This window comes from Schistocerca nitens, chromosome 8, assembly GCF_023898315.1.
Source record: "Schistocerca nitens isolate TAMUIC-IGC-003100 chromosome 8, iqSchNite1.1, whole genome shotgun sequence".
Taxonomy (NCBI): domain Eukaryota; kingdom Metazoa; phylum Arthropoda; class Insecta; order Orthoptera; family Acrididae; genus Schistocerca; species Schistocerca nitens.
This window is the reverse complement of record NC_064621.1, coordinates 392,778,986-392,804,770: the sequence shown is the minus strand read 5'-3', so window position 1 is coordinate 392,804,770 and position 25,785 is coordinate 392,778,986. Positions and strand designations below refer to the sequence as shown.

At 42.2% G+C, this 25,785-nt stretch overlaps 1 protein-coding gene across 1 annotated transcript in view; it reads left to right on the top strand.

Moving 5' to 3' along the window:
- Window positions 1-25,785, top strand: part of LOC126198773 (leucine-rich repeat-containing protein 24-like) — a 188,861-nt gene that overhangs the window by 145,922 nt on the left and 17,154 nt on the right. Inside the window, exon 7 of the mRNA XM_049935333.1 lies at window positions 6,549-6,746. Within this exon, the coding sequence (XP_049791290.1) occupies window positions 6,549-6,746 (198 nt within the window). The remainder of the gene's footprint in view (window positions 1-6,548; window positions 6,747-25,785) is intronic.

Sequence of the window (25,785 nt, the reverse complement as noted above, 5' to 3'; positions counted from 1 at the left end):
TTGGTGGTGTTATTTGCGTGTTCGGTGTTTGAACATCTAATAACTTATCTATTCTCCCTGGGATCAATGTTTTGGTATTTGGGCGTTAATGATCCTTCATCTTCCCACATGGATTCCGGAAACAAATTTTCAGTCAGCAGCTGAGTGTGCGCTAATGTGAAACATTCTGGCAGACGGAAACTAGAACTCGGAACCTTTGCCTTCCGCGGGCAAATGCTCTACGTCCTGAGCTACCCAAGTTCGAGTGACGTCTCGTCCTCACAGTTTCAGTTCCGGCAATACCTCGTCTCCTACCTGGCGTAAGTAAAGGTGGAGGACGGGTCATGGCTCGTCCATGGTTAGCTCAGGAGGTAGAGCACTTTCCCGCGAAAGGCAGAAATCCCAATTTGGAGTCTCGGTCCGGTACGCAGTCTTAATGTGTCAAGAAGTTTCGTACAATAATTGCTTGATATCTGTTAGTTACAAGGTCGTCCAAGCAATTACTGTGTTTATCAACTTCAGATACTTCCACAGTATACAATTGAAATGGAAATGAAAAATTAGCTAGTCATTTTCCACAACGGATGAAAAATACCATAGAAGCTACACTGAACCGTTCATGTATGAAAGAAATACCCGTTAAGTGAACGTAAGGTATTCAATACCGTGTAGGAGAACAGAAATCTGAAAGCTGACATGACTATTTCGAAATTTTGACTTAGTATCTCCTCTTGGAATCAAACGCCTAAGGACTACGCTAAATAATTCACTCTCAGCTCGTTTTTAAGTTCCTGAAACAGTTGAACTCCGTGCTAGGCCTGAGTTCGAATTGGGAACGTTATCTTTTGTGAGAAATATTCTTACCGACTGAGCTGTTCAGGCCCAAGAAAGACTGACAATTCACAGTTTCAGTTCCTCCAGTAACTCTCCCTCTCATTTTGACGGGCTTACAGTTTTAATGTTCCAGAAGATTTTCAAACAGCACATACTTCATTGAAGAGAGGAAGATTCATTCTGGAGACATACCTGAACTACGATTAAACCATTTCTCCATTATTACAAAGTGCGGACCTCTCACAGAGCTATCTTCTGTATGTCGTTGCTCGATAGAAGAATATTCCCTGTTTCCAACACGCTATGCCCAAGTACACCACATCATAAGAAACTATGTTTACGTGCACTGCAGTACCGGTTGTTCTGTGGATTAAAATTGGACTGTCTGCTAAAGAAAGCCGCTTACGCTCTCTGTAAATAATAATGCACTGACATAGAATGCAACTGACATTCCTTCGACTTGCGATAATGCAACCGTTGTAATTCTGAATTACTGTAAGCTTTTTCATTGTACTTCCTGTTCAGTGTGTAGGTTTATTAAAATCGAATTAGATTATTCTGAGTTAATTTAGTATTTTAGTTTTTGCTCAAATAGTTTCAGTCATTTGTTATTCCATCTATATTAGCATTTATTTTTGGGAATTATAATTATTTTATTTACATATAATATGCAATATTGCAAATAAGGCGTTGGATTCACTTCTCAAGTACTAATTTAACTCTTCAGCTGAAGACCGTTAACTGAATGACAATTCTGTATTTTCATTGTGTTTCCATTTGTTTATCATCAACTCCAGCAAGAGGACGAGTTACGTTCCCCATGGTACCTGAGTTGTGTGCTATTACTTAACAGACAAAGTGAAGTCTGTCTTACAGTTTTCAATAAAGTCATGTTCATCTGAACTTTATGCTATTGTATGTCCTTAAACAGTCTTAAAAATGGGAAATGTTTTGCCGAATTAAAAATACAGGACGCTATCCTAGTAATATATATGTTCGTAACGAAAAAGTTACAAGGAATGCAACCACGCTGGTTACTGTCACCCTTGTGACTAACTAATATTTAAATTATACATTTTTGCGTTGCTTCTGGACACAAATTTTCTGATGTAGTTGACACATGTGGGACACCCTGTGTTACAAAATGATAGGTATTAAAATTATTGTAGCAATAGTAACAGTAAATCGATGTTAGAAGTGTTACTGCCTGTGTACACGCTGTAGATGCCAAACGTTTTGATAGAGTTATGTGAATGCACTTTTATTCTTAAAAATTTAGAACAACTTATATGTGTTAGGTTTCTTCTTGATTGAAGGATTGATTTATCAGGCAAGTTACAACAAACCAATTAAAACATGCGACGGTGAGTACACAATTCTGAAAGAAAAATGACAGAAACGTTACACAGAATGAGGTTATGAAAATTATCATCGACAATATGTATTGAAATTTAAAATAAGCGTAAACAGTATGACAAAATATTTAGGTTCAACAAACATATATTTAACGGTTCCTCATAGAGGAAGATTTTCTCAGGGTGTCTCTTGGAGGACAGTGTAGGTGTAGCGTATGTGAGAGTCAGAGTGCCTGTTACTCTGGTAACGGCAGAGTATGGACAGGATGCTGGTGGCAAACATTAGAAAGCTACGATCTAGAAGTAGGAACATCTAATCAGGCATCTCATCTTGACACTCTATGACTCCAGAAAGAGCACTCTGCAATCTTTCGTGCAAGGCTCCAGCTGACCTGTACTTTTATCGTTTCTAGTTGAGTGAGTTATTCAAATGAGTGACTGAGGTTGAGAAAGTTTTGCATTTGTTAATATCACTAGATGCTATATTGATTTAAATTCTTAAGACCCTCCAGATTCTACTTGTTCCAGCTACATAAACTGCGTTTCCTACTTGCAGGCAATGATTTTCGTCGGGACCTTGGTTACAAGGAATCTCCCTGTCACCAAGAAATGTGCGAGCAGCATTTATATTACAACCGACAAACGACTGTCACCAAGCCACGGTATAAAGGTGCATTGACTCGAAATAAATATGACGAATATATCGTCTTCCTTTGGAAGGTAGGAGACGAAATACTGTCAGAAGTAAATCTGTGAGGACGGGGCGTGAGTCGTGCTTGGGTAGCTCAGTTGGTAGAGGACTTGCCCGCGAAAGGCAAAGGTCCCGATTTCGAGTCTCGGTCCGGCACACAGTTTTAATCTGCCAGGAAGTTTCATAACAGTAAAGTTGTTATTCTGCAACAAAATAATGCAAGCCGCACGGCGCAAGACGAAACCTGGAAAAAATTAATGAAAGGGTGGGAAGTATTGCATCGCCCACCGTATTTGCCCGATATTGTACCATGGGTTTTCCATTTATTTCGGTCGCTACAACATTTTCTAATTGCCAAAACTTTGACAATTTAGACGGTTCATTCCATGTAAGCTTTCACGGCCGGCGTCTTCATCAGTAAACACTTCCGGGCTAAGTTGCCGTGGTCGATCTGTAGAACTTCTTCTCCCTGACGTTTCGTTCTCAACTACGGAGAACATCTTCCGAGGTGAGTCAACGACTGTGGCTGCTAGGAGCTCCGTAGTTGAGAACGAAACGTCAGGGAGAAGAAGTTCTACAGATCGACCACGGCAACTTAGCCCGGAAGTGTTTACTGATGAATTTGGACGGTGTTCAAAATGCCATGTTCAAACATTTTGGTAAAAAACTAGTTGATTTTTATTGATACGGCATTGAAAATTTCGATACTAAATGCAAAAGGTTGTTGATAACGAGAATTATCAAAAATAAAATCTTGTTAAAAACTTTCTCTAACCAAGATGACATGAATTGTTCCTGAAAAAAATTTTGAAAATTCAGCACATTACACAAAAGTGACACATTTTATCGGCCATAGTGACTACGCTATGTGAGGTTCTAACTCACAATGAAAACGTTTTGTAACAATAAATTCTTTTGAAGACCAAAAGATGACTGTTATATCTGTTGGAATGGGTTGTCAAAAATATGCAAACGTTTACGCTAGAAAGTTTTTTTATCAAGTATACAGATTGCTTCGTCTGAGTACTTAACTTGAGAAAATTCAGTCAAGAACATGCTAACAATTTATCTGTCTACATCAATTGTATAAAAGAGACATTACTTTCTGGCCCCCTAAGATTTTGTAGCGGGAGGAGGACATTAGTGTTTAACATCCCGTTCCCAACAGGGTTGTAACAGACGGAGCACAAGCTCGGGTTAGGGAAGGGTGGTGAAGGAAAGCGACTGTGCTCTTTCGAAGGAACCAATCCAGCATTTGCCTTAAGCAACTTACAAGGGAACCTCCCCATCGCAACCCCCTCAGATTTAGTTATAAGCTGGCACAGTGGATAGGCCTTGAATAACTGAACACAGATGAAACGAGAAAACAGGAAGAAATTATGTGGAACTATGGAAAAAATAAGCAAAATATGCAAACTGAATAGTCCATGGGCAAGACAGGCAACATCAAGTACAGGGTGAGCTCAGGAGCGCCGTGGTCCCGTGGTTAACGTGAGGAGCTGCGGGACGAGAGGTCCTTGGTTCAAGTCTTCCCTCGAGTGAAAAGTTTTCTTTCTTTATTTTCGCAAAGTTATGATCCGTCCGTTCGTTCATTGACGTCTCTGTTAACTGTAATAAGTTTAGTGTCTGTGTTTTGCGACCGCACCGCAAAACCGAGCGATTAGTAGACGAAAGGACGTGCCTCTCCAATGGGAACCGAAAACATTTGATCGCAAGGTCATAGGTCAACCGATTCCTCCACAGGAAAACACGTCTGATATATTCTATACGACACTGGTGGCGGCATGTGCGTCACATGACAGGAATATGCTGTCGACCCACCTAACTTGTAAACTTGGCGAATGGGTAAAAAGATTCTTCTACCTTGCCCGATTTAGGTTTTCTTGTGGATGTGATAATCACTCCCAAAAATGTGATCGCATCGGACGGACAGGTAATAATTGTCTGAAAATAAAAAATTAAACCTTTCACTCATGGGAAGATTTGAACCAAGGACCTCTTGTTCCACAGCTGCTCACGCTAACCAGGGGACCACGGCGCTCCTGACCTCGCGCTGTTCTTGATGTAGCATATGTTGCGCATGGACTACTCAGTTTGTATATTTTGCTATTTTTTTCATAGTTCCACACAACTTCTTCCTGTTTTCTCGATTGATCTCTGTACAGTTTTTCAAGGCCTATCCACTGCGTCAACTTATAACTAAACCTGACGGGGGTGCGATGGGGAGGTTCCCTTGTTAGGAAAGTCGCTAAAATTTTGTGAGAAAGGTCGTGATGAATACTTGTAGAAGAATGTACTGTCTCACTATCAATAAGTATGGGGATGCAAGGGATAGGGGAAATATTCCTTAAGGATACGGCCATTAATTAGGAACAAAACTAACGTGTCACCTCAACTGACGGATCTATGACCGTCATTAGCGTCAGATGTCATTATTAAATTGGATTTTGCGGAGAGTTTTCTCACTTAATCCAGAATACTGATTCAGTGTTTATCATGAGTTACTTTTTTCACTTCCTGTCCATGAACCAAGCGCCGAGACGCTGTGGTAAAGACACTGGATAGGTATTAGAATGATGGCGGTTCAGATCCATGTCGGTTATCCTTAAGGTGTAATGTTGTTAACCGTAATCGCTAAGCCGATTGCGAGGTGGTTCCTCTGAAAAGGACATGGTTTAGGTTATAGTTACTGTCGATGGGCCATCACCGAAGGTGGGCCGGCTCGATTTCTCTGCCGATGTTGACAATAGGGGCATGTAAGCGGACATAAAGCGTAACTCGTGCTGCCAAAGATTCGTCATCTTTGGGGTGAGATGTTCCACGACGACACAAAGCAACAGTGAAAAAAAATTAAATTTGTACTATATTCTTGTAAGTAACTAGTATTAATAAGTGAAAAGCCGTAGCGATATCGTAAGAGAGTGATAAAATTTCTGCAGCCATCATTGGAGAGTACGAGCAGTTCACACTATTTAGTCATATTCACAATATAAAATTATGTTCTTTGCTCGGAGACTACGTGCCGTTAAGCGAAACAGTGCGAGTTACTTTGAATTAACTAACTCAAATTTTGTCTAAGTAGGCGACAATGAAGCAATTTAAGTAATGGTTTTTATTAAATGTTTTCTAACAGTTTGTAAGTGTTTTGATAATCAGTCAAATGTTTTTCTTTCAATTTTTCTATTTTCCTAGTCGATATTTCTACTTTCAGCTTCCCTGATCCCAAATACAGTTTTTTTTCGGTTTCAGATGGTAAAAAAAAAATCTTAAAAATAAAAAAGACGTTGACTACATTGTCACTTATTTAAATGTGTTTAGTATTTATCAGCTACCGCCCATTCACGGGAGCTGTCCTTGGCCCAACGAAGGAAACTAGTGCCCTTGATTTGGCCGATGACTTATGTCTTTATTTTTTTAAATATTTCGTTAACAGAGAATTTGTATAGCTTATGTGCTTATTATAATGAAATTCATAAGATAGTGTTCAATATATATTGAAAATAATTATTTTTTTTGCAATATCCGAGTATGGTGTTACACGTATTCTGTAGGTGGCCCATCCATAATAACGTTCGATGCTCCGTCGACAAGGGTAACACAGTGCAACAATCAACGCATCATTAGTGGAGAGCATGACTGTGAGTTACATGTGCGGTGCCCCACAGCAGGTGGCGTGCGGCGGCATGGAGGCGGTGCCGCCGCCGGTGCACATCACCATCGAGAGCCACCCCAGCCTGCCGGGGGCAGGCGAGCCGGGGGCGTGCGCGGGGGCGGCCGGGGGCGGCGCCTACCCGGGGGCGCTCTCCGTCTTCCCGCCGCCGCCCGCAGAGTTTTCCACCAGCGTGCTGCCCGCCGGCGCCTTCGGCAACATCTTCATCTCCGTCTCTGTAAGCCACGCTCCCCATCGCTTTAAGCCGCTATTTTCCCGAATTTTCTTTTTCTGTATTGAAGTAATAAAACATTCCACTCAGGTGAGAAAAATGATGGGATATCTCTCTTAATATCGTGTTGAGCCCCCTTTTACCAGGCATAATGCCGTAGCTTAACGTGGCATGGACTCAATAACTCGCTGGAAGTCCCCTGCCGAAATATAGAGCAATGCTGTCTCTATAGCCGTCCGTAGTTGAGAAAGTGTAGCCAGTGCAGGATTTTTCGCACAAACTGATCTCTCGAATATGTCCCATAAATGTTCGATGCGTTTCATGTCACGCGGTCTGGGTGGTCAAGTCATTCGCTCGAATTGCCGAGAATGTTCTTCAAACCAATATCGAACAATTGTGGCCCGGTGACTTGGCGGATCGTTATTTGAGAGTACGAAGTCCATGATTGGCTGAAAATGGTCTCAAAGCAGCTGAACTTAACCAGGACCCAGTTCATTTCATATACACAGCACTCGTCACTATGGAGGCACCACCATCTTGCTCAGTGTCTTGCTGATGACTTTGATCCATGGCTTCATCTGGTCTGCGCCACACTTGAACCCTGTCATCCGCTCTTACCGACTAAAATAAGGAGTCATCCGACCAGGCTACGGTTCTCCAGTCGCCTAGGGTCCAACCGATATGGTCAGGAGCCCAGGAGAAGCGTTGCAGGCGATGTCGTGATGTTAACAAATGACATAGGATTGGGAAAGTTAAAGAAAGAGTCATGGCTGAAGCGTATGAGCATGTTGAAGTGACTGCATCATGAAGTCCATTTCTTTCTGTTCTGCGCAGGTTCAACAACTTAGTAGTGACAAATGTCGCTTGCATTTAGTGGACCAATGCATCTGAACTCTATATTATTTTCCTCAGTCACGTGCAGAGATACAAGAGGTACTTGGCAACAGATTGTTAATAACCGTAGCTGGCGATTACCATAATATCAGTAACGAGATGACCATCATCATCACTGCTCTTCTGACATTCAAACAACATACATAGTCACTTATGTTGAACTATGAAGACCATGAACAGAGGTAGGAGACTGGATAATGGAAGGTACAAAGAAGTAGCAAAGGTAAGGTAGTGGAACAAGACCATTTCCACCTATGTCAACATAGAGTAATTTATCTGATCAGAGAAGGTAAATTATCCTAATGAAATTACAGACTGGACGAAGTAACAGTGCTTTACATCAGAGTGAACAGGCAAAAGGGAAAATGAACTCTGAATAATATAACATCAACAAGTGTGGCATCAGGCTGCCAATTGGACGTAGGATAACCAAACATTACAGAGAACGCCACTGGTTCATAACATTATACTGTGGCTCTCAGTGGCCTTCTATAAGCAATATTGTGCTACAGTTACATAAGAAACGGAACAGGACAATCAAGAATTGAATGGCTCCAGGTGGTGTGGTACTTAGAATAGATGCAGATCTTAATAACTGAAACAATTGAATAGAAAAAAGGCAGTCAGAGGCGTCAAGGGGCCTTTCTACATACTTAGATGCTGATCTTAGCAGCTATAAAAATGATTTGGGCTCCAAGTGCCCTAGTTTTACATGAAGTAATAGCTGGCCTTAATAACTAAAAGGTGACAGGAAACATGTTTATGGCTCAAGGTGGCCTAGTTTTACGTAGCATAAACATCAAAGCAGAGAAAGTATCATAAAACATCAGTTACCTATAACTTTATATGGCACTCAGAGGTCTATGAATAGTTCATAATAAGAATACGTAACTCCAGATGAAACAAAGTGCATAAATAGCAATATTATATAAAAGTACAGCTCTGTAGGGCCTATATGAATACTTATTAGACAAACAGAATCATAGAATCAAAGTATGGTACCATGTGAGAAACGACACAATATTTATAGGTTGGAAATAGCAATATTATATAAAAGTACAGCTCTGTAGGGCCTGTATGAGTACTTATTAGACAAATAGAATCATACAATCAAAGTATGGTACCATGTGAGCAAAGACACAATAATTATAGGTCATATAGCACCCTCAGGGCTTCATAAAACTATCTATTAAAGGACCTATATCTCTGACAATACGCGAACCTTCGGGGAAGGACATGGGAATGATCGCGAGGGCAGTGCACTTTATTTGTAAAGAAAAAAATTAACAGTTAATCGCCTGAGTCAGGAACTGCTATGGCAAAAGTAACGAAAAAATGTGATTGTAGTATATGCAAGCATAAAGACAGGAGGACTAAGACCAATATACCTTAATCCCTTGACAAAGGTAACATATTCCAAGAAATCAGGAGATAAATATACAGCAGAAATAGTGGAACCTGTAAATTTGATTACTAACCTGGAAACAAAAGTGGAGGTAGTTATGCATGCTAACACAAGAAGGCAGTATCTTAAGCAATCTTAAAGGAATGGTGAAAAAAAATGTTTTTTGGGGTAAAGCTTCTATGACAGTCTCCCACGAAAACCTCCAATTATGTGTCACAAGGCTAGACAGATTTTTCAATAAAGGACACAGTATACACAAAGTATATACTAACATCATATAATACCTTTATAGAAAAATCATCAATATCAATATAATCCTCATTATTGGAGTGTAGCTTATGTCGTAACACTCATTAAACATCAACATGCCATCATTACTCAAAAAATTGGTGCAGCTCAGGGCATGAACGCTCAGTAAATAATTTAACAATACTCTTATATACAATACAAAATCAAAAAAAATCTTTATTCCTAAATTTGTATAGGCAATCTGCCTAATTTACCTAGTACACCAAGATGAAAATGTTTATAAAAGGTACGGCAGTAAACTGTGTGATTTGGGTCAATGGTGTTTCGTAGTCCATATAAGTTGTTTATGTCATGCTCTATGTACTGCATTTCCTGCACTTTCACGTGCTTCTATTTATGATCATAATGTTTCGGTTGAATACGATGGGACTTGTAGTACATGTTATGGACATGAGTTACAGGGTACATTGATTTCGTAAATCCACATAGGTGAAAACAAATAAACTAGTGACATCATCAAGTACAGGAGAAATATAGCAAAATAGAGCACAAGACTGGGCATAAATCTTACAGGATAACATTATAAAGTGCAAAGAGTGACTGACCTAACAAAAAAATGTACTGGTAATTCATCAGGCATTAGCATAAATGTCATTAATAATACTATCTTGCCTGAGGTGTGCAATACTGGCAAAGTGGAGTAGCATAGCATCAAACAATGGCACATTTCATGGTACCAGTAAAGACAAAATAGCATCTGAAATAAATGAACATTAGATATAGAGAGGTAATATACAAAAGGACACGAATCCTTATTATGAAAAAGGTTTGAGATACAGTTTACAGCGTTCAGACCACCAAAGGCATGTGATCCGCTGGATACATGTCAAAATAAATGGTGTCTCTTTCAGTTGTTTTCTCGCACTTGCGTATGAAAACAGAAAAATGTGCAAGGCCAAAGCATATGGTAAGACAAGGGACCTGCAAGATTCTCCCTAAAGGACACGTCGCCCCTAATGAGATGCTGAATAATCAAGGAAACGTGAAAACCAGGTATTAACAGAATTTGTACAAGCATGGGAAATGTGTCAGGTAAAAAGATCTGAGTTGCGTCACGTTATTATGTACACTCATATGTAAATCAGAATAAGCATATATAAAAGCTGGCAATATAAATACGTACATCTGTAAAAAATTTGGCAAATGGCATATTTACTGAAAAATAGCAAAACATTTATACAAAACTGAACGGCGAAAAAATAAAGGCTTATTGTACCGGTATGTCATCATCAAAAATTCTGTCAATCCACGTGAAATAAACGAAAGTAAAATTTATTCCATAAAATGCTTCACGTTCTTGGTGTGATGACTGCCTCGCGATTTTCTCGTTCGTGAAGTTTCAATGTGAACCACACTTTGATGGGGAATATTACGTATCCTAAAAGTTCAAATTTACGACAACGACGCTCTCCTCTATTGGATAGCTAGTGAGTATGTATCAATACTTTTTGTCGTATGCGAAGTTCCTGGAGGTTACTCACCTGTTGTTGTTGCCGCTTGCGGCGCTGTTCTGGACGCTTTATATTGTCAAGTGCCATGTCTATAACTTCATGGTGACGTAATCTTCTTGTAGTAGGAGCATATGGATCAATTTCACGAATTTCATTAAGTGGATGTATATCTTTTAACACAAGATGCGGGGATGGCTCGGAGGAGTCGTTTGGTATTTAATAGATGACCTCCTGAAAATCTGAAATGTGCTTGTCCCAATCAATACGTTTTATGTGACAATAGATACGATAAGGTTTTCAAATCTCTTTCATGAAGCGCTTTGATGGGTTGGAAGAAGCATGCTGTCTGGAAATAAAAATGAGTGTAATATTTCTAGCTTGCAATGTGCATTTTCATCTCACTGATCGAGATTGCGGTCGATTGTCGGAGATTATCTTCTGAATATGTCCGACATGGGGCAAACAATGTTTACTAAAAGCATTAGTTGTAGCAGTGGCTTTTCGTAGCGGAGTGAAAGATACAAATTTCGAGGTTCAGTTCCACAGCAACAAAAATATAACAGAAACCTTCATTAGTTCATGGAATGGGACCAAATAGATCTAAAGCTGCCATATGTCTTAATTTCATGGGTACAATGGGGTACAGAGGGGCAATGTGAGATATTATAGAAGACTTAGCTTCTTCACAAATTTTGCAAGTCGCCAAGACACGTCGAATACGCTTTTCCATGTTGTAACAGTTCTGTCCTAGTATCAAATGGGCGTAACCAAAGTGTGTATACGAGATTAACTTATTGGCAAGTTCTTCAGGTATGCAGAGAGTCCAGTTATCGGCGTCAGGTTGAGCGCGGCGAAAGAGAATATATCTTTTTCTCAAAACCGTTTACGTACATTCTGAGGTTACTCAACAATTACAAATTATCAACAAACTCATCTATACTAACACGCGTACAAAAACAGAAATCAGAAGTATTTAAATCTTTACCTTGCTTACATGAAGACTTCTGCTTTCACGTTCAACAACATTGCCGTACCTAAATTAAAATAACTATTGGTGACTTCAGACAGCGCACCACAAAAACTGCCTACTCCGTCGTCTTTCCCTTACACACAGCTACGTACAACTGTGCGCCCAGCGATCTTTACCCCAATAAAACAGTGTCTTTGGCTCTGCGGTCGCGCAGTCAGCGATCCGCATTATCGAGCCTATCAGAGACATTAATCGTTTGTAGTATACTAGTTTCATTATAATTTATCAATATTCTAATCTTATTGTGGTGCCACATACAAGTGTGTACCAGTAGCGCCTTTCAATTCTACCAAAATCGATGTCAGTTTAACAAAATGGTTCAAATGGCTCTGAGCACTATGCGACTTAACTTCTGAGGTCATCAGTCGCCTAGAACTTAGAACTAATTAAACCTAACTAACCTAAGGACATCACACACATCCATGCCCGAGGCAGGATTCGAACCTGCGACCATAGCGGTCGCTCGGTTCCAGACTGTAGCGCCTAGAACCGCACGGCCACTCCGGCCGACTCGGTTTTACAATATGTATAGTTAGTTATTTGCACCGATTTAGTTGGTTTGGAATTACTCCTCCCTTCAGAGTTGTAGTAAATGTCCAAAGACGTACCTTCATGCTGTTTGTTTGTTGGGAGTCACCACTCCGTTCTATGCCCCGGACTATAAAAGATGGCAGCCGACCACAATGGCGAATCTCTTCTCGTTATTTTGTGATTAATGACGAATGGAACTCTAGTTTTGAAGTTCTACACAATAAGGACGTCAGCTGTGTTCTCCCAGTGATGCTTCAGATTTTGTAGCAAAAGGAAGTTATGGAGTAGAAGTTTTAAGTCCGAAATACAGACGACACCATATATATGTACACAAGGTGTACATGTCAACTCTCAGTTTATGCCTGCAGGATGTCCACGGCTATTCAATCTTCTGTTACAAGTAAAACCTAAGGATGGCCCTCACAATTTCGTTCGTAGAATCACTCTACTGCTTCCGGGGTCGTAATAATTAATCGTTTCTCTTCTGTTGTCCACAACAGAACTGAATGTAACTGTATGTCTAGGAACTCCCAGTTTAACAAAGCCCTACGGATGTTATTAATGTGCTCTACTGGGCGATCCCGTTACATTAAATACACATTTGATCCGTTTGCGTCGGCCGCGGTGGTCTAGCGGTTCTAGGCGCTCAGTCAGGAACCGCGCGACTGCTACGGTCGCAGATTCGAATCCTGCCTCTGGCATGGATGTGTGTGATATCCTTAGGTTAGTTAGGTTTAAGTAGTTCTAAGTTCTAGGAAACTTATGACCACAGATGTTGAGTCCCATAGTGCTCAGAGCCATTTGAACCATTTGATCCGTTTGCAGCTTACATTACGTATCCTACAGTCAGTAATTTACTCGAATACAGACAATGTACAGAATAAAATTTCTCCCTATAGTAAAATGATAGTTTCATGAAGTTCAGCGATGTGGGGGGCCATGCGTAGACTTCGAAACGGAGGCCAGTATACAAGAGAGAGCTAGCGGGAAACCAGAGTATCCTAGATATTCATAGGCGCTTGCAGAATGCCTGCGGAGACATGGCAGTCAACAAAAGCACTGAGAGTTGTCGGGCGAGGCGACTGTGATCGTCGCAACAACGTCTCGCGTACCTGTCCGATGTCCGGCGCGACAATAACCGCACGCAGCTGTAACTCCTGCAAAATTGTGTGATCGACGTATAACAGTCAGACAACTCGCTGCTCAACTGGACGGCTCTTTTCGTAGTGCTGACACACTCGTGCACCAGTTGGGGTACTCAAACTTGTGTGCTCGTTGGTTTCCTCACCGCTTAAACATGAAGAGCAACGGGGGACCATCTGTGCGGAATTTCCTCCGCGCTACACGGCAGATCGTAACGATTTTTTGTCAATATCGTCAGAGATGGTGAAACATGGGCTCACCGGTTCGGACCGGAAACAAAACCGCAATCCATAAGTGGCGCTGTACCACCTCTCCTCCGAATAAAAATTTCAAAGCCGCACCGTCAGTTGCTAAAGTCGTGGCAACGGTCTTTTGGGACACTGAAGTGGCTATTCTGTTTGATATACCCCCCAATTGTGCAACGATCAACTCAGAAGTGTATTGTGCTGCAGTCAGAAAATTGAAGAAATGACTTCAGCGTGTTCGATGCCACAGAAATGCAAACGAATTTCTTCTCCTCCATGACAACGCAAGGCCTCACACGAGTCTGCGCGACCGAGAGGAGCTCAGAAAACTTGACTGGACTGTTCCTGCTCATCCACCCTACAGCCCGGATCTCGCACCTTCCGACCACCATTGACCCAATGAAGGAGCACTCCGCGAGAAGCAGTGCGTGGGTGATGTGGAGGTTATTGATGGAGCAAGACGTTGGCTCCGACGTCGACCAGTAGAGAGGTACCACGGGGACATACAGGACCTCCCGGGTCAAAAGAGTGGGGAATATTATAGTGAACTGGAATCTTGAATAAAACCAATCTGCTCTCAGAAAAAAAAAGTGTTGCATTACTTACTGAACGCTGCTCGTTCATATGTAAACAACACGCTAGGTAAACACAAATGGACATAAATTTCTTAAGTTAAACAGTTTTCAAATGAACGGTAGTGCAGTCATTTTTAAGAATTTTTTTTTTAATTTATTCAAAATCAGCTCCATTTGATTTGTATAATTAGATGCTAAAATCTGTGTCATCCAAGTGTCGTCATTTCTCGAATGCAGCTTTCAACTCTCTATCTGAGGTTACTCATACGTCGTGCCAGCATGTATTACTGTTCAATCCACCGAATTAGTCTCTAATGGCAGGTTTCAACTCTATTAAACTTTGACGATTGTAAATGTAGGTATACTTTTCGAAACACCCACACAGTTAGTTATCACAGGTGGATAAATGTAGTGATCTCTGTGGCCGTGGCGCTTCACCGGAATACGATACGAATCGTCCAAAGAAAATGTTCCCCACAACGGGGATGCATCTGAGTTGTGCAGTGTTACATCATCCTGTCGGAAACAAACGCTGCTCGTGTTTACCTGTCGTCTCCAAAGCTGTGAACCCGTGGAACGTGTTCATCACGTGTAATCAACGTTCGGGCTTTAATGTCAGTGGTTACGTTGACCTCATCAAAGCATTAACGACCCCTTATTCCACAACAGTTAACAGCAAACCTCACAGTCACACGTGGCGTGTGAAGGTGGTGAACTACGCAGTGATCTTCAGGGTCCCAGAGCCGATCTTTTTAACAGATCAATTTAAGTGAAAATGTGCCCCATCGCTCATAAACACTCTTGCACTCGGATCGTGTGCACACATCAACTGAATACGCACAGCGAAGTCTGCTTGTAGTTGGAAGTCCCTATCTTTAATCTGCTGAATCACCAGTATTTTATACGGAAGGAATTTTAAATCGAAACATCTGAAAGCGGCAGAATTCTTGAGCATATTTTTAGTTCGTATATATTTCCTAGAAGAAGGAGGAAGGAAAGAAGGAAGGAAGGAAGGAAGGAATGAAGGCAGGAAGGGAGATTACGGTTTACAGCCCCACTGAAAATTCACTGAGACAGAATAGCTTCTGTGTACAAATAGGCACGTACTTAGGACGCAACATTCGTGCAAAACTCAGTTTGCCCTTCTCTCACACGATATACCGTGTACCCTGAACGAAAGGCAAGAGGCTGAGTCCATATTCCTATATTACCAGAATGCATTTGACAAAGCACCACGCTGCAGTCTTTTGGCGAAAGATCGACTATACGGAATAAGTCCTCAGATATATGAGCGGCTGGAAGACTTTTTAGGTAACAGAACGCAGCACGTTTCCTGGACGTCGGGTGTACATCACAGGCAAGGGTATCGATGTAAGTGCCCAATGTTGTGTCACAGGACCGTTCTTCTTCTGTATTTACACAAAATATCTCACGGATAGGGGAGCAGCAGTCTGTAAATTTTCGCTGATGATGTTGTGTTGTATGGGAAAGAGTTGTCATTGAATGGCTGTATGATAATTGAAGACTTGGACAGAATTCACATTTCGTGCGAGGAATATCAGCTTGCTGTAAGAATGGAAAAATGGGAGTTATTGGAGATGCGCAGAGAAGTAATATTGTCATGTTCGCTCACAGTATTAATGGTGAGCTGCTTGACACAGTAGCGCAGACTGAATATATTAACGTAACGTTGCAGAGAGACATGAAACGTACGCCGGCCGAAGTGGCCGTGCGGTTAAAGGCGCTGCAGTCTGGAACCGCGAGACCGCTACGGTCGCAGGTTCGAATCCTGCCTCGGGCATGGATGTTTGTGATGTCCTTAGGTTAGTTAGGTTTAACTAGTTCTAAGTTCTAGGGGACTAATGACCTCAGCAGTTGAGTCCCATAGTGCTCAGAGCCATTTTTTTGAAACGTACATTAAGTTCGATTTTAAGGAAGGCGATTGGTCGACTTCGGTTTAATGGCAGAATTCTAGAGAGGTGTACCTATCTATAAATCACACCTCGGTAGAGGAAAGTTGGCGACTCATTTCTTGAGTATTGCTGTAATATTTGTGATCGCCCCAGTTTAAAGGAAGACGTGGAAAAGAATTAGAGGGGTGCCGCTGTACTGGTCACGGGTACGTTCTATCAGCACGCGAATGATATATAAATACTCCTTGATATCGAGTGTGAATCCCTGGAATGAAGAAAATGTCCCTTCTGCGAAACACTAAGCACTAATGGGAAATTCATGTGCAATTTCTGACAACATAAATCTCCCTTAAGGACTGCGGAGACGAGATGAAATAAATCATGACTGGTACGAAAGCATGCAGACGTGCCCGAAAGAACAGAAACAAAGCAGTCATCTACAGACAGTCGCTTTTCCTTCTCTCTATTTTCGAGTGTAGCACGAAATGAAATCACTTGCTGCGGCACAACGTACCCTCTGCCAAGCCCGTCATGGTGGCTTGCGAAGCAAGATGTTGTGTAGATATACATGAACTTTTTTCTCACAGTTTCACAGCACATCCTTGTCCACCCTCGGTATCTGAGTGGTCAGCGCGACAAAATGTCAGTCCTAAGGGCCCGGGTCCGATTCACGGCTGGATCGGAGATTTCCTCCGCTCAGAGACTGGGTGTTGTGTTGCCCTAATCATCATCATTTCATTCCCATCGACGCGCAAGTCGCCGAAATGGCCCTAGTCACACGACCTTGTTTCTTCGTCAGCACATCCTTAGGCGGTGTTCGTGTTTACGTGGGAATGGTCTCGGAAGCCTACAGATTACCTCTCTCACAAGGGCGATGTTTTCCGGTGTCTTTGACTTTTTATCAAATCCTGGCGGCTTATTGTTAAGGTTTCTTTTCCTGTGAAAGCTGAAAACACACCAAGATCGTATGTGACTCGGAGCTGTGCGATTAAAACGGCGACGACGTATCCCTGGTTGCAACATACAAACCCAGGAGAAAGGTTTCGTACTCGAACGCAGGGAACGGTCACTGGTCCTTTGTTACTACTGTAATGGCGTACGGTCCTAAAGTGAATGCCTTATGTCTCCGCTATCTCTCTCACCACGGACAGCGGTGTATTAGCCAGTCTAAAAGCGTCAGTTTCCCTGTATTTGTAAATCTTGAATGAAGATATAGAAGAGAGCAATGAATATCAACTACCGTGTCTGGCTAAAATTTACAGCTTTTGACAAATATTTTGACTCAGTTTCAGTGAAGAATGAAGTGTACCGGAATCAACAAATCTTACGTTACTATGCTGAAGAATATTATTGTCAGAATTACAGCTTCCACTAAATTTCATCAGGACAGTGATAAACTGAAAGCTGAATCGGACAAGGAGATTCCATACCATCAATATTATTGTCTGCGAAAATAAGGGAAGTTATGAGATACTTAATCGAGGCCGACAAGTGATGGATTTTCCTTAACGGAACTTACCTCAACCACTTTGATTCTGCTGAGTACCTTATTGCCTAAAGCAAACAAACTTTACCAACGTAGAGAAGAACTTTGTACAGTATATCAAATCTGGCGAAAAGTCGACGATATAAAATTAATAATAACGAATGTAAAACCTTCTCTGCAAGAACGGACTGGATGTTAGCACGTATGTTACGACGCCAGGGAATAACTTGTATCGTACTCGAGGAAGCTATAGACGGTAGAAACTGTAGGGGAAGACAGAGATTAGAGATTCAACAAATAACTGAGGACGTTTGTTTACATAGGAGAGAAGTTCGTTGCAGGTCCATCAAACCAGTCGGAAATCACGCGAAAACAAAAGTTCCAATGACCCTCGTACACTGTTAAGGCGTAAACAAACAAGATTGCTGCAGGAGGCTTGTTTTGGAGTTTGTTTCGTTTCAATTACAGGAAAGTGAGCGAACAAAACTCCTGATGAAATTGCCATCGAACGAATACAGTGCATTAAAATAGTGGAAAATTGTAACAGCTTTTGTAAAGAAATCCACACCGAACTGAAGATCACAGGCGTAATAGGGGCATTAAATAACGATATTTGTACTAGTGCTGCAACACAAGCTAAGCCTGATGAAACAGTTCAAGCTGAAAACGACCAGCGAAAAAAATTACTGCTCTGAGTCTGGTGGGGCTGGGGGGGGGGGGGGGGGGGAGGGGCAGTACTCAATCAGTCTGAAGACTGACAAAATAATAAAAAAAAGAAGAGTAAATCTGCACATAACTCTTGGCAGACCTGATTATACGTGCAACGTATATGTGACGTCTTTGCCAGTAAAAGTAAACCTTCCATTCCCTGCTATTTATGTTTAGTGTTCGTCCAAAATTATATCCGGCTTTTTATTTGGTGAAACTTGTAGGGACTCTAGGAGGGAGAACAGATGAGGTCATATGCGCCCGCTCTTATTATCGTATATATCATATCAAAATATGTGTTGTTGTAGTCTTCAGTCGGACACTGGTTTGATGCAGCTCTCCATGCTACTCCATCCTGTGCAAGCCTCTTCATCTCCGAATTACCTCTGCAGCTTCCAGTGCATCCTTCCGTATCGGCTTACTGTAGTCATGTCTTGGCCTCCCTCTACCATTCCTCACCGTCCCCCATACCCCCTGCCTTTCCCTCCTCCGGCGCTTTCCTAAACTGGTGATGTCCTCCCTCACAATGTGTCCAATCAACCGATCTCTTCTTCTAGTCAGGTTGTCCCATAACTTTCTTTTGTCCCCTTACTGCTTTTACTGCTCCTCTGCTAGTAACACAGTATTTCTCGCTTCCTTCTACATAGGCAGATCCGTCTCTAGTGACATGTTGTGTTCAATTCCGCATTACATACGCTTTCTGGAGGCTCTGATCAAATAGTTTATACACACACATTTTCAGGTTAGCTATTAATATTACTTTACTTTACCATATCTGCAATAATGCGGAGAGCAGGAAGCAACCATTTCTGATGGTTGTATGACTTACACGCAACCTGTGATTAGGGCATACTTGCTACAACATTAGCGGTTGTTTTTAATACACGATACTTCTCAATTTTGTTGTTTACGTTTTTTGACTGAGCTCAAGCGCATAATGTTTCCACAGTTCTAAGATACTACTCCATTGCCGGATAAAAATTTTTTGAGCCTTGAGAGACGGCACGTGCGTGTTTGGGTTATTGTTCAGGAAAGTGGAGCCATTGTTGTCACCGATATCTTGCGCTCTGTGAAAAGTAGGATCCAACGTGTAATATTCAACTGTGGCAGAGCCATAGCTACTAAATTGACTTCCTAATAGCCACTTCACAATTTGTCGCACAGGAAGGCTACAAAACCCCTCTATTGTTATTGTTCCACATACATTCATCAGTATTTGTCATTTTACGTTTTCTCTACATTCGTTTTCGTCATGGTTGTAAGAGATATTGATTGTAATCTCTGCACTACGATCGTTCTCTCACAGGAGGAGTTCCCTTCCTTAAATTTTACCGTACATAAGTGCTTCGATGAGAGCACTCGATAAGCAAACAAGTATTTATATATCCTGTATCATTCGTGTTCACCCGACCTCTCTGTGCTTAGGTAATAGTCTGAACTTCAATAATTCTGATATTATTTAGATTTTTAGAGTAGTTCTCATCAATCTCATGCTGAAAAAAACGAATTCAGAATTTGAGCTGTTATATTGATAAGTTTTATTTGTTTCTTTTAGAGTCCTGTTTCCATATGTTAGCGGTATCTGCGTTTAATACACGCTTTAGTCACTGTGTCATGATTTCTACCGCGAATTTTACTGCTCTAATGTCTAAATAGTCAAGGCAGCGTAGTTTATGCATATGTATGGGTCGATTTTGCATACGATACTGTTGTGTGTTTTCGTTAAATATTTTCCTGTGTCTCTCATAGAAATAATTTGGTTGCCGTATTTTGTTTACGTTATTACGTCCGCTTGGGTTAGTCTGCACTCGTCCAGTTGACAGGAGGTTGTTCACTCTCATGTGTTTTTTGATCTTAATAGCATGCTATGTATTTCACTGTAAATCTTTGTGTGTATGAGAGCGTTGTGGGTCGTTGAGTTAAATACCTGTTTGCAACGATGAAATATTATTTTCGAAGACCGTAAATTAACGCTTTGTCACTGCTGGTAACACTGACGTAGCTTTGACTGCCTTTGTTGTTAATATTTCGTAATTATTTATGTATTTCAGTGCGGAAGGTTTAATTTTAAAGCTGTATTAAGCATGGAGCATTAAAGTATCACGTATCAAAGGATTTTTGCTTGGTCCGTAACGTAGGTACAAGTAATTTGACTCAGGTCCGTAAGTGTACCCAGATGCAAAAAACTACGTACCAGTCAATAAGGCTAATAGGAAATAGGCACACACGCACACAAACACACACAAACTAGTTCCTGCTAATGTTTATCTATATGAGATCGACAGATGCTGTTACCAGAACAATACCGTAAATTATACTTGTCAGATGGTTACTACATTCACTGCCGGAAAAAAATTAGCACTACTGAAAAGACAAGGTCGGTTTTGCTCAGATGTCGGTATATGCCACCTGGGGGATAGTAGATGTAGTGATGATGGTTTCAACGTCGTCCACGAACAGATAGCGTGATGGCACAGCCACCAGAGCGCCCACCGTGTTCAAATGGCTCTGAGCACTATGGGACTTAACATCTGAGGTCATCAGACCCCTAGAACTTAGAACTACTCAAACATAACTAACCTAAAGACATCACACACATCCACCCCCGAGGCAGGATTCGAACATGCTATCTTAGCTGACTCGCGGTTCCAGAATGAAGCGCCTAGAACAGCTCGGCCACTCCGGCCGGCCGCCTACCATGTCTACCCTTTAATAGGGAATGCTCACAGGCTGGAGGCTTAGTGTGGTGCAAACGTGTGAAGTAAGCAGGGAACCATGCCACGGAGACACACCCCTGCTTCCTACAGTCAACTAATTCGGTTTGACAGGGGTCTGATTACGTCCTTGCGAGTGGCGGGATGGTCCTTTCGGACAATGCCACCCAAGTTGGACCTGCTTCGTCAGCTGTGCAATGATGCTGGTATCAGTGGTCACTTAAACTCACACCCGTAGACGATGTTCTGGACTTCCACGCAGCACAGACGCCTGCCAGGATCGTCGTATTGTAAGGGCACCAGTGGCAGATCGTACAGCCACCGCAGCACAGACAAGAGGACTTGTAAGCCCAGACGTATCAACACGAACTTTTGCGAACTGGTTAATAGCAGTGGGAGTACGGGCACGCACACCTGTAGCCTGTCTTCCACTCACGCCACAGTATCGACATGCACAGCTCGACTGATGCCGTCGGCGGATCTTCAGCGATGAAAGCAGATTCTATCTGAAAGCAAATGATGATCGTTTGCGCTTACGACATATACCTCATGAGCGCTGTAGACACACTAGTCCCATCACAGGGTTTATGGTCTGGGGTCCGATAAGGTACTACCCTCGTTCAACTTTGATGATTCTGGAGGGGACGCTAACTAGCACTTGGTACGTGCAGAATATTATTATACGCATTCTGTTGCCGTAATTGCAGCAGGAGGGTGGTGTGTGTTCTCAACACTGCCCGTGAAACTCAATGTACTCTGAAGATTTATAGGAACGTCCTTGGCCAGCATGATCTCCAGTCTTGTTTCCACTCGAGCACATGTGCAGTATGATGGGAAGAGAAGTGACTCATGCGACTGGTCAGCCAACATCTTTTACAGAGCTATGTGAACAGCACGAACAGGCATGCCATAACGTATCCCTGCACAGTATTCGACATTTGTACGATCGACTGGATGCCAGAGTCAGCACCCGCATTGCCACCCGTGGAGGCTACACTACGTACTAACATGGGTGTCTCAACATAGGTCGATACTGGTAACTTAGAGCTATTGATCTGTAAACGTAATCATTCATGTACGCTATACACACAGTTGCAACAATAAATCTTGATTGAATTGGAAACCTCTAAAAGGGCGTACTAATTTTTGTTCCGGTAATGAATTTCATGAGATGTGATAACGACCAGTGGTTTGCAGAGACACTAACCTAAGTGTTATGTTCCAACCAAAAATAATCTTCAGCTGGTAGCTAGGGCAAAACAGGGCGTTCACAGGTACTCGAACAAGAAACACTTCAGTAGCATTGACCTCGGTACACTTCGCTTTATGCTGAATCACGTCTAAAAATTGGGATAGCTCTTTCCTGTGACGCGTGAGATCATACTCCATCGGTCCACGAGAAACTTTCCTCTATATGCAGATGAATGTGTAATCATTCAATCGATATAGGGCTGACCATAAATCAGTAAGAGTACGAGATGGTGGGGATCTCTTCTGAACAGCACTTTGCAAGGCACCCCAGATATGCTCAACAATGTTCGTGTCTGGAGAATCTGGTGGCCAGAAGGAAGTATTTAAACTCAGAAGAGCGTTCCTGGAGCCATTCTGTAACAATTCTGGACGTGTGGTGTGTCGCATTGTCCTCCTGGAATTACCCGAGTCCGTCAGATTGCACAATGAACATGAATGGCTGCAGGTGATCAGACAGAATGCTTACGTACGTGTCACCTGTCAGAGTCGTATCTAGACGTATCAGGGGTCGAATATCAATCCAACTGCACACACCCCACGCCATTACAGAGCCTCCATCAGCTTGGACAGGCCACTGTTGACATGCAGTATCCATTTATTCACGAGGTTGTCTCCATACCCGTACACATCCATCCACTCCATACAATTTGAAAGGTGACTCGTCTGACCATGCAACATGTTTCCAGGCATCATCAGTCCAATGTCGTTGTTGACGGGCCCAGGCGATGCATAAATCTGTGTGTCGTGCAGTCATCAAGGGTACATGACTGGGCCTTCGGCTCTGAACGCCCATTTCGGTGATGTTTCGTTGAATGGTTGGCACGCTGCCACTTGCAGGTAGCCCGGCATTGAAATTTGCAGCAATTAGCAGAGGGGCTGCACTTCTGTCACGTTGAATGATTATCTTCAGTTGTCGTTGGTTCCGTTCTTGCAGGATTTATGTTTTACCGGATTTCTGATATTCACGGTACACTCGTGAAATGATCGTAAGGGAAAATCCCCACTTCATCTCTACCTCGGAGACGTTATGCACATCGCTCTTGCCCCGATTATAACACTACGTTCAAACTCGTTTGAATCTTGATAACCTGCCATTGTAGCAGTGGCAACCGTTCTAACAACTGCACCAGACACTTGTTGTCTTATATAGACGTTGCCGACAGCAGAGCCTCATACTGGCTGTTTACATATCTCTGCATTGGAATACGCATGCGTATACCAGTTTTTTGGCGCGTCAGTGTACTTCTGCAATTGATTCACTAATTACAAAACCTAACGTCTAACCTTTTGGTAACAGGATCATACCTCCATCACTAAAGAGCAGAAGTAAATCATCTATTAAGACGATTTGCATCTGATGATGGACCCATAGGGTCCGAAATGCAACGTGTCATTTCATGAACATGAAAAAAATTCACTGAAATTTTTAATTTTTTATAACGAAGAGTACTGATAGCAAAAATTATTCTATTCAACTTCATAGTGGCCATGGAAAATACATATGAGTAAGTTCCTTTGATATTGTACAATGCTGCTCTATACGTGTATGGAGTGACGTTTCTCTTAACACTTGGGTCAGTTGAGGATAAGGTAGTAGTTCTTGACCTCCCCGACTTGTTTCTTATGTAAATCTCGTGCGACACTGGTACTAATTGGGCTCGTGAAGCCCTACTCGTATATGCAGATTACAGACGTGCACAGGAAATCTTGCATCATGTCTCGCATCTTCTAGACGTCTACGTTCCTTTGAAGAACGTTTCCCCGTACCAACGCAGGAAAGAGCTGCAGTACCATTTGATTGCTATGAAGTAGAATTGACTAAGAGAGATGGTGGACTGAATGTGATGGGTCCTTTTAGAGCAATTTCCGCTGTGCACTATATGTTACGTATTTCCTCTTACTACGTGGTCTTATTTTCAAGCAAAGAATTGGTCTTAAGCCATAGCTTATGTACTCAGGTACTCTAAGAAAACGTTTGTTTTGTTCATGCTCCATGACGTAAAATGACTTTTATCCGGTTGGGTTCAGGTAAAAAATTCTATGTTTCTTATGTTATAACTTATCTGCCAATCGACTGTTCTCCTCCTGTGCTATCTTAATATTTTCGTTTACATATTCACACTGTACAGAAGATCCTCACAATATGTAATATATAAATATTTTCTTGGACTGCCAAATTAACTAATCGTAGATGCCTTAATAAACATATTAACATCTTGGAGATTTGTCTGGCAATGTCTTTTCCGTAGACGTTGTATCTCATTCTCATCTGCACTCTGTCATCTCGAATTACACTATGTCATCAAAAGTATCCGGACACCCAAAAACATACGTTTTTTTTTATATTAGGTGCTTTGGGCTGCCACATGCTGCCGGGTACTACATATCAGCGACCTCAGTAGTCATTAGAAATCTTCAGAGAGTAGAATGGGGCACTGCGCGGAACTCACGGACTTCGAGCGTGGTCAGGTGATTTGGTGTCATTTGTATCATACGTTTGTATGCAAGATTTGCACCCTCCTAAACATTCCTAGGTCCACTGCTTCCGATGTAATACTGATATGGGAACGTGAAGGGACACGTACGGCACAAAAGCCTACAGGCCGACCATGTCTGTTGACTGACAGAGACCGCCGACAGCTGAAGAGGACCGTAATGTATAATAGGAATACATCTATAAAGACCATCACACAGGAATTCCAAGCTGCATCAGAGTCCACTGCAAGTAACATGAAAGTTAGGCGGGAGGTGAGAAAACTTGGATTTCATGGTCGGGCGGCTGCTCATAAGCCACACATCACTCTGTAAATGCCAAACGACGCCTCACTTGGTGTACGCAGCTTAATCATTGGACGATTGAACTGTGGAGAAACGTTGTGTGAAGTGACGAATCACAGTACACAATGTGGCGATCCGATGGGAGGGTGTGGGTATGGCAAATGCCCGGTGAACAGCACCTGCCAGCGTGTGTAGTGCCAACAGTAAATTTCGGAGGCTGTGATGTTATAGTGTGGTCTTGATTTTCATGGAGGGGCTTGCAATCCTCGTTGATTTGCGTGGCACTATCATAGCACAGGTCTACACTGATGTTTTAAGCAACTTCTAGCTTCCCACTGTTGAAAATCAATTCGGTAGTGGGGATTGCATCTTTCAACACGATCGAGCACCTATTCATAATGCATGGACTTTGGCGGAGAGGTTATACGACAGTAACACCCCTGTAATGGACTGTCCTGCACAGAGTCCTGACCTGAATCATATAGAACACCTTTGGGATTTTTTAGAAGGCCGACTTCGTGCCAGGCGTCACCGACCGATGTCAATACCTCTCTCCACTGCAACACTCCGTGAAGAATGGGCTGCCACTCCCCAAGAAACCTGCCAGCACCT